The sequence below is a fragment of the Geotrypetes seraphini genome, chromosome 2 (genome assembly GCF_902459505.1).
Source record: "Geotrypetes seraphini chromosome 2, aGeoSer1.1, whole genome shotgun sequence".
Taxonomy (NCBI): Eukaryota; Metazoa; Chordata; class Amphibia; order Gymnophiona; family Dermophiidae; genus Geotrypetes; species Geotrypetes seraphini.
In genome coordinates, this window is record NC_047085.1 from 483,981,568 (window position 1) to 483,996,207 (window position 14,640).

At 42.0% G+C, this 14,640-nt stretch overlaps 1 protein-coding gene across 1 annotated transcript in view; it reads right to left on the reverse strand.

The window, feature by feature from the left end:
* Window positions 1-14,640, reverse strand: part of KLHL40 (kelch like family member 40) — a 32,570-nt gene extending 17,930 nt beyond the window's left edge. The window contains exons 1-2 of the mRNA XM_033931789.1: window positions 13,344-14,640; window positions 5,982-6,142 (exon numbers count right to left, since the gene is read on the reverse strand). Coding sequence (XP_033787680.1) covers window positions 5,982-6,142; window positions 13,344-14,480 — 1,298 coding nt within the window. The 5' untranslated portion in view covers window positions 14,481-14,640. The remainder of the gene's footprint in view (window positions 1-5,981; window positions 6,143-13,343) is intronic.

Consider the following 14,640-nt stretch of genomic DNA (forward strand, 5'->3'; position numbering starts at 1 on the left):
TGATCAAGAAACTGTTTTATTTTACTTATGTGATTATGATAAACATGCCGAGGGCCTCAAAATAGTACCTGGCGGGCCGCGAGTTTGAGACCACTGGTTTAAGGGGATTTGAACTTGGCCAATAGATGGCATAAGTGATGAGGGAGATGCAGAACTCCAGGAAAAAAATAATGACCGGTTTATCTCAGTGGTCTCAAACTCACAGCCCGGAGGCCACATGCGGCCCGCCAGGTACTATTTTGAGGCCCTCAGTATGTTTATCATAATCACAAAAGTAAAATAAAACAGTTTCTTGATCATATGTCTCTTTAGCTATAAATGACAATATTATTATTAAGACTTAGCCACAAGGAAAGATTTAGAAACTATAAAGAGTTTTACCTCATGCAAAATTGTCATTTCTTTAATAAGACATTAACTATTTTTTCAGAGGCCCTCCATGTACCTACAAATCCCAAATGTGGCCCTGCAAAGGGTTTGAGTTTGAGACCACTGGTTTATCTAGATTCAGCTTTAATTAAGTGCTGGCCAGCCAAGCTGCAATTTTTTTTGCAATTTGTAGAAATATCTGAGATTATTTGAGGAAAATGAGAGTATAGGGCAGCGAATCGCTGAATATCATCAGTTTAGATGAAGAAACATAATCGTTGAATCAATTGAAAACTACAGTGACAAGGGAAATGTTAAACAGGATGAGGTTAAGAATTGAGCCAGAGAAAATCCATGTTTGCAGTTTGTCCATCATCATAATCCCTTGTGTGCTAACTTTTGGATTTAGTTAAGAACATAAGATTTGCCGCTGCTGGGTCAGACCAGTGGTCCATCGTGCCCAGCAGTCCGTTCCCGCGGCGGCCCTTAGGTCAAAGACAAGTGCCCTATTTGAGTTTAGCCTTACTTGAGTATGTTCTGTTCCAGTAGAAACTTATCCAACCTTGTCTTGAATCCCTGAAGGGTGCTTTCCCCTATAGCAGCCTCTGGAAGAGCGTTCCAGATTTCTACCACTCTCTGGGTGAAGAAGAACTTCAAGGTACTGAAGGGGATAGACTTAGTAGATAAGGACAGGTTGTTCACCCTCTCCAAGGTAGGGAGAACGAGAGGGCACTCTCTAAAGTTAAAAGGGGATAGATTCCTTACAAACGTAAGGAAGTTCTTCTTCACCCAGAGAGTGGTAGAAAGCTGGAACGCTCTTCCAGAGGATGTTATAGGGGAAAACACCCTCCAGGGATTCAAGACAAGTTTCTGCTGAACAAGAACGTGCACTGGTAGGGCTAGTCTCAGTTAGGGTGCTGGTCTTGGAACCACTGGTCTGACTCAGCAGTGGCAATTCTTATGTTCTTATGTTTGTACAGAATCTATTCCCTTTTAACTTTAGATTTGTATAGAGAAAAAAAAGAAAGCCAAACCACACATAAAAGCCCATGCACAGCTTAACACACAGAGATGTGAAGGGGCAACTCTTTAACAGGGTACCTACTTCACACATAGCAGGATGTCTAAGTGTTACTCCTTAAGGTTACACAAAGTAGCACAGTGGCCAAATGCAGGGGGGTAGACAAGCATCTTTTCTGCATTTACACGGTCACAGTTATGCCAGGTTTATGGCTAGAGTACCGTATTTGCCGGCGTATAAGACGACTGGGCGTATAAGACGACCCCCCAACTTTTACAGTTAAAATATAGAGTTTGTTATATACTCGCCGTATAAGACTACCCCTTCTTCCGCACACCTTCTGCACAACAAATAAAACTTAAAAGAACATCAGAATTTATTTCAACAATTTTAATTAATTCACTAAAGCTGAATAGAACAATAAACCCATGGGAGCTGCCATGCTATTTGTTTTCTAAATTGTTAACCAAACTGAAACGGTCAATGATAGAAGGAAGATAACACATAGAGGGAGAGAGCAAGTGCCGGGCAAGTCCCTAGCAAGTTTGCTGGCATGACAGTTTCCCTTTAAAAGCCTTCAAAAGCCTCCTGTTCGCCCCCGCAACTTCCTTAAGGGCTAGACTCCACACACGGCCGCATGTGCGAGAGACGTAGTAAAGAGAAAAGGGGTGGGGCCAGAGCGCCGCTGCTTCCCGCTGCGCAGGATGAAGGAGCTGGCACCCTTGTCACACTGATGTCCCGGCAGGTTTACTAGTACCGTAAGCACCGTAAGGAGGTAAGGAAGGAGATGTTAGGGCATGTAAAGTAAGGGCATGTAAACAGTACCCGGCGTATAAGACGACCCCCGACTTTGGGGAGGATTTTAAGGTACTGAAAAGTCGTCTTATACGCCGGCAAATACGGTAACTGCAGGTGCCTTAATGGTAGATGTGGCAATGCTGATTTACACTAGTATTCTATAAGAGAATCCAGGCACTCAGATTCTATTATAGAACAGGCTGTCCCTACATGGCATTGGAGTGCCAAAAAAGAGGTGCCTTTAATAGAATCGCCTCCTTAGTGCATGCCTGATTCTCTTAGCAGTCCAAAAAAATATAACTTGCCAACTAAATGTAGAGTGTAAAGAACCATATATTGTTAATCCCACGCTGGGGCTATCTCAGAACGCTACTCTGATAATTTATGTCAGTGTAGCAGCATTTCTCACCGACTTCACCCAGTACATGAAACTAATTTATATTCAGATTACTTATATCATTCATTTTCATTTTTTTCATTTGTTCATTGACTCATTCCATTTTTTTCATATATCAGAACTAAACAGAGCACTTAACGTATAGGGCTCTTTGTTCAACTGTTAGTGTACCGCCTCCCATCGACGCGTTTCAGATCTTCATCAGGACGGGGCAAGTACTAACACTAGTACTACTATGATGCCCGCGAAAGGAAGGTGATGGTGTAATCCATTAGTTTTAGTACTTGCCCCGTCCTGATGAAGATCTGAAACGCGTCGATGGGAGGCGGTACACTAACAGTTGAACCAAGAGCCATATACGTTAAGTGCTCTGTTTAGTTCTGATATATGAAAAAATGGAATGAGTCAATTAACAAATGAAAACATGAAAATGAATGATATAAGTAATCTGAATATAAACTCGTTTCATGTACTGGGTGAAGTCAGTGAGGAATGCTGCTACACTGACATAAATTATCAGAGTAGCGTTCTGAGATAGCCCCAGCGTGTGATTAACAATATAGGGTTCTTTACACTCTACATTTAGTTGACAAGTTATATTTTTTTTGGACTGTTGTGAATCACTTGCCCTTAGCCTTTTTTTAATTATTGATTCTCTTAGCAACATTTAGGCCCCCTTTTATCAAGCCGTGTTAGGGTTTTTTTTTTTTTAATGGCCGGCTGCTGCAGTAAAAGATTTATTTTTATTTTTATTTTTTTTTGCTCATAGAATTCCACGGCAGTCGGCAGTAAAAAGAAACCAAAACCCTAACACGGCTTGGTAAAAGGGGGGCCCTTAATAATAAGAGATACTTCTATCCCGTTTTATCCCTTGTTACAGGTTCAGAGCAGATTAACCAAAGAAACTGAAGATACATTCAGAGAATTACAAAAAAGAAAAGTAACTTCCAGTAAAAACATTTTGTAAACAAATCCAGCTTCAGCAGCTTTCAAAATTGATAATATGAAGAGCAACAATGAACATTTTGCGGCAGTGCATTACAGTGTTTAGCCAACTTGACTGGACACAGATATCAGTCTAACTCCTTTTAAAGACAGCATATTGTAACAGAATTCTATCTTCAGATATATATATATAAAAATATTCCTGATAAGGCAGTGGTCTCAAACTCAAACCCTTTGCAGGGCCACATTTTGGATTTTTAGGTACTTGGAGGGCCTCAGAAAAAATAGTTAATGTCTTATTAAAGAAATGACAATTTTGCATGAGGTAAAACTCTTTATAGTATATAAATCTTTCCTTTTGGCTAAGTCTTAATAATAATATTGTAATTTATAGCTAAAGAGACATATGATCATGAAACTGTTTTATTTTACTTTTTTGATTATGATAAACATACCGAGGGCCTCAAAATAATACCTGGAGGGCCGCGAGTTTGAGACCACTGTGATAAGGTAATTGAGTTAGTTCCATGTGACAATTACCTTCTGAAATTTCAAGAACTAAACAACATAATTTAAAAATTATGCCAGTCCTCGGTGGTAATCAGTGGAGAGAGACCAATAGCAGGGAAACGTGATCACACTTCGTTTTACAAAAACAAACAAAAAAGAAATCAGTCTAGCAGCCATATTCTGAATCAATCTACATAACTGTTTCAGTGACAGGGTGAAGTTCCTGTCCCAAGTGAGCAGAGGGAGCCTGAGCAGTGGTGTGTGGAGATCATTTGCATAAGATATTTCAAAGACTGCTGGGAACTGTCCACTTACCCTGAGTGAGTTAGGGTGCTGAAAAGAACAGCTCCAGAGCAGCGAGCTAAGAAAGACAGAAGCTTGGGTGACTTTTTGGAGGAGGAGCCTAATATCTAGTAAGGCCAGCACTGATAGTGGACCCAGTACAGCAGAGGAGCTGTTCAGTGTTGACAGGGGGGCACAATATAGCAGAAAGCAGCTAGGGCTCTTCAGCTTGGAGAAAAGATAGTTCAGGTATGTAAAACAATGAGTGGATTAAAAAGGGGAGATGTGAATCACTTGTTCACTCTCTCAAAAAAATACTAGGACTAAGGGACATGCAATGAAGCTACTAAATAAAACAAACCAGAGAAAATATTTCTTCACACAACATTAAACTCTGGAATTCATTGCCAGAGAATGTGGTGAAATCAGTTAGCTTAGCAGGGTTTAAAAAAGGTTTGGATAATTTCCTAAAAGAGAAGTCCATAGGCCATTATTGAGATGGCATGGGGAAATCCACTGCTTATTACTGGGATAAGCAGCATAGAATCTGTTTTACTACTTGGAATCTAGCTAGGTGTTTGGGACTTGGGTTGGCCACTGTTGGAAACAGGATACTGGGCTGGATAGACCTTCAGTCTGTCCCTATATGGCAATTCTTATGTTCTTATGTATTAGCCTACCTCAGGGGTGTCAAAGTCCCTCCTCGAGGGCCGGAATCCAGTCGGGTTTTCTGGATTTCCCCAATGAATATGCATTGAAAGCAGTGCATGCAAATAGATCTCATGCAGATTCATTGGGGAAATCCTGAAAACCCGACTGGATTCTGGCCCTCGAGGACCGACTTTGACACCTGTGGCCTACCTGGTAGAGCTTGGAGGGACTGGAGAGCCATCAAGCTTGATGATCAGTAGAGGGCCCAGTGGGAGAACGTATGAGTGACCTGGAGAGTTCTCAGAGAGAGAGTGTCTGAAGAACTAGGAGAGTCCAAGCTGGAATGCCTGAAGGAGTGGGGGGAGTCCTCAGGCAGTGACTGGTGACCAGAGGGTCTGTGGAGAGACCAGTGTACCGGTGAAGTTCTGGCTGATGGAGAGACTGGTGGAGAGACTGGTGGTGACCAGTGGAGGAATTAGAGTGAGCGACTGGAGCCAAGAGGCCAGCAACCAGAGGGACTTTTGGGGATCCGAGAGGCCGGCAACCAGAGGGACTGGTAGGGCCCAGAGTGAGTGACCTGAGGGACTGGCTACCAGAATGTCCAGATAAGACTGATAGTGATCAGAATAAGTGACCAGTGGAAATTAGAGGAACCAGCAGAGACTGGAATGATCTTTGGTGGCCCGAGAGACCAGGGAGGTCGGGTGACTGAATTGAGTCTGAACAACAGAGAGAACAAGTAAAGAAAACCAGAAGTGCCTGAAAGTGAGGAAGTGATGGGTGATGACCATTTGGCCCATTCACAGTTTCTCAGGATTTCCAGTATGTAATGAATTGCAAAAGTCTTAAGTGCGACAGAACCATCAGTTGAACCAGCAATTTAAAATGACCAGGGAAAAAATGAGAGCATAACAATCGCAGCTGATTCATTTGGAAAAAGGGGTGTTTGTGTTCTTTTGAGAGACATATGAAATGTACTAGTTTCATTTCTAAGCCAATTGCACTCACAGTCTGTCGTAGCATAGCACAGAATCCAGCGTCTGCTCCCCTTCTTTCAATTCTTTGCCTCCCAGGAGGAAGATGGAATTTTCAGCCTCTCCAAGACCAAAAAGGCAGCGTGGAGAGGGTACGGCAGGCATACCCAACCAATCAGAGTCCAGGTGATCATACTGAATAAAGAGGACAAAGAATACACCGATAACACTAATTCATGGTTCACTCAAAAGAATGCAACTGCTCTTTCCTCCACTGCTCATGTATTAACATTTAGTTGGGATATTCATGGTGCCGATACTTGAAGCAACCCGAGCAAGTACTGAACAGTTACAGCAGCACTATCCTTCCCCTCTCTAAATGGCATATCCCACACAGGAAAACTTGGAACATCCCTCCTCTTCAGGATCACCGAGCTATGGAACAGCTTTACTGCCCATCTTCGGAGTTCGACCTCCCTCCAACACTTCAGAAAACATCTGAAAACTTGGCTTTTCTCCAAAATGTAACTACTCCCCCCCCCCCTCTCCATTATTCTAAGTCACCTCTTTCCTTCCTGTTTACCAAGCCCTTCTTCCTCCCATTGGAGTTCCTTTCTTTTTAATTCCTGTAAACCCATGTCGAGCTCCACTTCCGTGGAGATGATGCGGTATATAAACTTAAGGTTTAGTTAGCACTCCTTGAGATCTATCTGCACGGTAAGTGGCAAGACTTGATCTTCAACAAAGAAGTCCATGAAAGGTGGCACATTTCTAGTGTGGAAGTAAGGAAAGTTCGGTTTCAGTGGGCAGTTCATACATACGGCAATAGATATCTATTTAAATGTTTTAATGTGTTTTGTGTTGACATCATATGTAGCATACTATGCCATAAGGTATAGTATTATTTGAGTGTGTATATTGCCGTAATGATCTGTTGCCTATGTTTGGCTTATTCTTGCTATATACTGCCTTGGGTACATTTCTTCAAAAGGTGGTAAATAAATCCTAATAATTCATTAACGATTATTCAAGGACAGGTCCATCATGTATAATGCCTTAATGTCAGCGATGAAAACAAAAACAAAAACTGTGGATACAGATGTTCTGGATTTAATTTATTAAACACTGACATATAAAACCATGAAAATTCAATTTAAAAAGTACAATGATAAGAAAATACAGTGGTAAAAATCCAACTGGACCCTACACGGTCTGTGTTTCGGTGAATACGCCTTCCTCAGGGGTCCAATGGTTTGCAAACTCACATATAAAGAATTGGACTGAAAACAGTCTATTGTCTTTAAACCTGTGAGCAAAGAACACCGCAGACAAGCTGAAGTAGCAAAAAAATGCCCATCTGCAGTAACCATTATCTCTCTCCTTATTGGCTAAGGCTCCTAACATTTGCATCTCCTCTTCCTATAGGCTAAGGCTCTTTACACCTGCATTGTGAGGTCATAGGGCTTTATGGGTATAGAAACATTGTAACATGATGGCAGATAAAGGCCAAATGGTTCATCTAGTCTGCCCAACAAAGAAAAATGAGGAGACCCGATGAGCCACAGTGAAAACAATCCACCAATGAAAACAAAAACAAAAACTGTGGATACAGATGTTCTGGAGATAATTTATTATACACTGACATATAAAAACATGAAAATTCAATGAGAAAAGTACAATGATAAAAAAATACAGTGGTAAAAGTCCAACCGTACCCTACACGGTCCGTGTTGTACATGGTCCGTGTTTCGGCGAACACGCCTTTCTCAGGGGTCCAATGGTTTGCAAACTCATATATAAAGAATTGGACTGAAAACAGTCTATCTTTAAACATGTGAGCAAAGAACACCGCAGACAAGCTGAACTAAAAAATGCTAAGGCGATGACATTAGAATGCTCTTATTTTCCAGCAACAAATTAAAAAAAAAAAACATTTTTAAATCAGCTAACAAAGGCCCTCTTTTACTAAAGTGCGCTAAATGATTAGCGCACACTAGTCGAATTAGTGCACACTAAATGCTAACGTGTGCATGTTAGTCTATGGACGCGTTAGCATTTAGCGCGTGCCAATTGAATTAAGGTACGCTAATCGGTTAGCGCACCTTGGTAAAAGAGGGGGGAAAGTCATTTACGCTATTTGCTTAAATACGTTAAATATATGAGAGAGTTGATGGGTGGCTGATATTGGTTCTTTACATGGGGTTGGATTTAGATATCTGATATTGTTCAATTTGACAGTATTGTTATATTTTGCAGTTTTTAATGATATATGAGGGATTTTGATTATGGACTATGAGGGGAGAGGGTGGTAGCTATTGCTCCGTGCTTGAGGATGGTTTTAGTAATAAAATTGGTATTGTAATTTTATAATTAATTCATTTTATTTAACCCCCCCCCCCCCCCCACACACACACACACTTCTAATAAGCCACAGTAGAGGCAGGGCAGGATTAACCAATAGGCACATGCCTAGGGCCCGAAATGGTCAGGGGGGCCTGATGAAGGAGGGCATCAACACTGTTTTTTCCAAATGGCGATGAGCATCGATCGGCAACACGGACCCCCCGATCGGCAACGCGGCCCCCCATCGATGGAAAATAAGACAAGCAAGCAATGCGGGTAAAAAAGGCAATGGGAACTGTAATTTTGCAAGCGGTGCTGCTTGCCTTAAGCTTCCCTCTGACGCAGCTTCCTGTTTCCGCCTGGGCTCATGGTGGGGTGGGGCCCAGTGTACTTGGGTGCCTAGGGGCCCTCGACAAATTAATCCTGCCCTGGGTAGAGGTTTCTACCTTGGCCCAAAGTGCTAAATGCTCCAATGCTGCTCTGACATGCACAGGAATTCTGGGCTGTGGAAGAAACCTCTACCATGGCTCAGTGAAAGAGGGGAGTTAATGGTTTTGTTTTACTTGTTTAAGCTAATTTACCTTGAACAAAACTGATTCAGCAAAAATGGGCCGGGCTAGGGAAAAAAATGGGCTGGTACTGATATTGGGTCAACCTTAAAGGTCAGGGTGACTTTTTGTGGCTATACCACCAAAGCAGCCCCGCCCTGGTCACCAGCCATGCAACATATATAAAGGTCTGGATCCCCACGTCAACAGGAAATGAAACTGGTCAGGGGTGAAGACTGAGGAAGTAATTGGACTTGATGTTTCATCTCAGTGTGGGGGGTTCTCTGAAGAAGCCTGTCGGCGAAACGCGTTAGAACCTACCAGTACCTGCTGTAGCAAGTTCTCTTCCTAAACACCCAAAGCTAAGTTTGTTACATTTTATCTATGGTTTATCCATTCTGATGATAATAGTTTTCACCAAAATATTGGATATTTTAAATGGACACTTGAAAAAAGAAGTAAAAAAGATATTTCATCACAATCTAATTACCTTTCTTCAGATTGTGGATGGTGCAATGATAGACTCTTTGAAAGTCCTTGCAAAGGGTTTTGCCCTGGTTTGGTTACTTTCTTACCATAATTTGGTTCTGTGCACCTTCGAGGTTTAAAGGCAATTCTATTTTGGGGTTTTTTGTTTCCTTTTTTGTTTTGGTTTGGACATATAAAAAGGTGGCATTGCAAATATTACCAACAAATATTCAGAATAAAGCTGCTAATAGTGGAAGGAAACAGGCTGAAAGGCAAGTAACTAACATGGAAAAAAAGACCTCAGTGTTTCAAGGAAACAACCAAGAAACTATGTGTTCAGTTATAAACTGCCATACAAAACACATCCCAGGTCAAAAAACTCCATGGAAAAGATTCATAAAGATACAGTTTAAAATATACAAGTTAAACTGCAAAAAAAAAAAAAAAAAACCAAAACCAGCAAATAACTGTAAACACTTGCACTTATCTTCCATTCATCTCCCACAAGCAGTGGAAATAAATATCTGTTGCTCCAATACGGAACCAGACACACTTTTCAAAGAATGAACTCAGTATTCCCAACAGGCCCTGTTTTGCCAAGTGGCTGCATCAGGGGAATATCTTTAGAAAGAGAGCAACTGCTTCAAAAAATCTTCCACGGGAAGATGACGGCATCATAGTATCAAGGACTTTATCTAGCTCAGGTTGAAAAGCTCCAGTTTTGCATTTTAACTCATATACAGTAATTTACAATACTCCTAGGTACTAAAGGGTGATAGATCTACATTGTTTGAAATGCTGTAGGGACCAGTTTCCCCCCCCCCCCCCCTTTCAAGCTAGTTTTATGATGATCATAACAACAACAACAACAAGATATATATATAAAATCCAGGAGTCATAAATACCCAATCAAAAAAGTGGTCCACAATTCAATGCAGTATATCTTGCAGTCACTTGTAAGATACTGCAGATAATTACTCTTCAAATACAAAACAGTATCATATATATGTTCATTTATCTTTTTTCTTCGTTTTTTTTCTGAGGGCTTCAGAAGTGCCAGTTATTAGCCAAGTGTTTTCAATGGCTAAGAACATTAGTTTGGCATTGGCCTCCTCGTTAGCCCCACAATTTTTATTTAAGTCAATCAAATGTTTTAAAGTGCTCAGTGCTCTAGATCAGTGGTTTCCAACCCTGTCCTGGAGGACCCCCAGGCCAGTCAGGTTTTCAGGATAGCCCTAATGAATATGCATGAGAGACATCTGCATATAATGGAGGTGCCAGGCCTGCAAATCTGCTCCATGCATATTCATTAGGGCTATCCTGAAAACCCGATTGGCCTAGTGGTCCTCCAGGACTGCTTTAGATTGCATCAATTTCATACGATTATTGGCTTGCAAGCAACGAGCAGATCGGGATGGTGTAGCGGGGACTTTTCTTGAAACATCCTTCGGGCGAAACGTGTCAGAAATGACAGGTCCCTTCCCGATGTGAACAAAACAACAAAACAAAGATAGATTTTAGCTTTTATTAGTTTTTTATTATAATAATCGTATGAAATTGATGCAATCTAGAGCACTGAGCACTTTAAAACATTTGATTGACTTAAATAAAAATTGTGGGGCTAATGAGGAGGCCCATGCCAAACTAATGTTTTTAGCCATTGAAAACACTTGGCTAATAACTGGCACTTCTGAAGCCCTTAGAACAAAACGAAGAAAAAAGATAAATGAACATATATATGCCAAAATTCAGTGCAGCACTTTCAAATTGCTCGGTATAGGAATCTCATATGCACATAAGTGGCCTCATATAGGCACTGCAGATTCTGAAACACCAAATGATGCGTCGACAGCAAGAGTGGTGCTGATATCTTGAATTCACCTGATCGGTGCAGGATTTGCCCTGCTTAGCGTGCGCTATAATGCCGTGCGTGCTAGCCGCTACCGCCGCCTCTTGAGCAGGCGGTAGTTTTTCAGGTAGCACGCACTATAGCGCACGCTAATCCGGTGCATACGCTAAAAATGCTAGCACACCTTAGTAAAAGGAGCCCATCGTGTGCAATTTACTTTCTTTTGGCATTTCCATCAAATTCCAATATGTATGGGCAGAAATCAGACATGCATGGGCGGAAATTATACACGCCTAGCGCTTTACCCCTACCTTCTATGTTTCACTCCTTCCCTTTCCCCACTCTTTTGTTTTTTTTTTATTGTAACCAACCCATTCTTTTCCTTTCCCTATATCTCCAATTCTGATAATTTTGTCTTCCCTCCTCTTTTTTTATTTTTTTTAATAAATATTATTATATATTGTAAACGGCTGAGATTTTAACCTCGGTTTTATAGTTGCGGTATATCAAATAAATTGAACTTGAACTTGTAAATAGTGATGGCAAACATTTTGATGAGATAATGTATGCTGATATAATAATAATAATAACTTTATTCTTATATACCACCAAAACCAAAAGTTGTACGCGGTTTACATGAAAGAGAACTGGACAATCAGTGAATAAATACAATTGAATAAAAAGTATATAGATACAGCATAGTAACCATCAATCAGGTAATGAATTTATCAAGCAAATAAGTCTTAACTGTTTTTCTGAATGAGCAGTAAGATGCTACGAACTCAGCCATGATGCTTAAGGAAATTCTCTGACAGCTACTTTCTATGTACTTTATAATATCCCTTAACGAATATATGAGATTACTAGTCTTTAAGCCCGTTACATTAACGGGTGCTAGAATAGATCTTTTTTCTTTCTTTCTCTCTCTTTCCTCAGCTGTCCTCCACCACCCCTTGCCTGCTCCCCCTGTGCAGCAGCAGCCCTTCTCCCTTCGTTTTACGTCTCCCCCTGTCCAGCAGCACTCCTTGCCTGTTCCCCCTGTGCAGCAGCAGCCCTTCTCCCTTCGTTTTACATCTCCCCCTGTCCAGCAGCACCCCTTCCCTATTCCCCCTGTGCAGCAGCAGCCCTTCTCCCTTCGTTTATGTCTCCCCCCTGTCCAGCAGCACCCCTTCCCTACTCCCCCTGTGCAGCAGCAGCCCTTCTCCCTTTGTTTTACTTCTCCCCTTGTCCAGCAGCACCCCTTGCCTGTTCCCTCTGTCCAGCAGTAGGCCTTCTCCCTTCCTTTTACCTCCCCTGTCTAACAGCATCTCTTCCCTGCTTCCCCTGTCCAGCATCATTCTGCATAATTCAGGTTAGCTGGCCCAATCAGACACTGAACTATGTGCGATGCCACTTTTGCAGGGTGTCACTCAAAGAATAAAGCAAGGAAAAATAACTTGGGCTTAAAAAAAGGCTAAACGGAGGCTTATATTTAGATCCTAGAATCATTATAAGATGGCAAAGTGAGCGCATTATCATCGTTGTTGTCTGCCCTCCGCTTCAAAGCTGCCTGGTGAGGATCGTGGCCGGCTGTTGCGAACCTCGCAGGCCGCTCTCCACGGGAGGTCCGCGCTTTACAGTCGGCCACTGGCACAGCTAAGTGCGCATGCGCACTCCTGCCGGCCACGGACATACGGATCACGGAACACGCAGGTAGAAGTGCGCATGCGCGCTTAGCGTTTTATTATAATAGATTATACCTAACAATTTGACAACAGTGCGCTGAATTTTTTCCCACTATTTTGATTGATTATTTATACCAAGAAAACTGATAATGCCCACATTAAGGAATAAATTGGTCAAACTGGTAGCCTGAGGTAAGTTATAGGGTTCTCTCGCTCTTGTATGTAAACCTCAGTGCCACAGAAAACCAGTGTGTCAAAATCAGCATAAAATCCGTTTTACTCTTTGAGATCTTGCCAAGTATATGTGACCTGTTAGAAACAGGATACTGGGCTGTCCCAATGTGGCAAATCTTATCTACTTATGATATCAATTGACATACAAAGATGCACTATTATAGTGAAACAGAATTCCAAGGGACAGTCCAAATAAATAGCACACGCTTGGGCACATTGCTTTTAGAAATCTAGAGAGAATGCTCTTTTGGAACTTTCAGTCGTAGAGACAATTGAAAGCAAAGCATTACCTGTAAGAAATAGGAGCCGAACGGATCTTCTTTATTCTCCTCATCAAAGTAAAGTCCACCAGCCACAAAAATTTGATTTTCCTTTGTTACCAAACTGACGTGGTTCTTGGGTATCTGAGCCGACAAGGAAGCAAAGTAACATTCATTAGCACTGGGGTCATAGGCCACTGCACCCGTATCACTGATCATCAAAATGAGGTCTTTCAGGAACATGCCAAAGCGCATCGTGTCATTTAAAATGCCGGGGAGTGCATCTGCTTCTTCGTCTTCCTCGATCTCCCCATTCACGGCATTCTCTGCACTTTTGTTGTCCTTGTCTTTTTTCACTACTTTCTTTTCCACAAGGGCGAGTTTTCCATCCTGGGCTTCCTTCACCATCTGCAGTTTCTTAAGGAGTTCTGCATTGGATTTGACCATCTCATGCTTCTCCACACGGTTTTTGACGAAGTCTTGGGGCATTAGGCGGAAACGGATGCTCTCAAAGATAACTGGCAATGCCTTGACATGATTCTCCTTGTCCTTGGCAGCCCACTTCATGACCACATCAAAGACAGTTTCCTCCTTGTCAACATTGAGGGAATCGCTGGAGATAACAGCAATCATCTCATCAGGTGGAAGCTGGTAAAAATCTTCATCTCTGGTCACCAGGGAAAAGCGGTCACAAACAAAGTCCCGTGCAGACACTGCTAGGCGAGGACAATCCAGCATTAAGCCTAGTCTGAAAATGGCCAGGCAATTGCTGAGACAAAGTCTCTTCTGCAGGAATGAAACGCAGACAGTAAAGATCGACGGGATCTGGAACAAATTAGCCACAGAAAAGATATCTTGCACATTTTGGTCGGTGATCTCGATTTCTGACGTGTACAGGTAATGGAGGATCTTACCCATGACCTCAGGGTCTACATCTTCAAGACTGATTTCCTTTTTTTTATGCTCTTCCAGTTCTGAAAGGAACATGGTCCGGAAGTAGGGGCTGCAAGCTGCCAGCACTAGCCGGTGGCATGGAAACTCCTTCCCTTTGATCTTCAAAACGCAATCTACAAACTTGTTGTGATCCAGCATGTCCTTGAGCCCGTCTTGAAGGAGAGTTTGCTGATACATGCGCTGCTCCTCTGCCTGATCGATAGGCAGTGCCATTTTGGGGGAAAAATATATTCTTCACTCCCTTTTGCCCTCTATCTAAAAAGTTTAGGAGCTAAGGAGAGAGGAAAAGATACTTGTTCGCACTTTGCCACACAAGTTAAAAGAAGGCGCTTGCTTGCTTCCACTCAGCTGGAGCACCGAGGAATGTGAAATG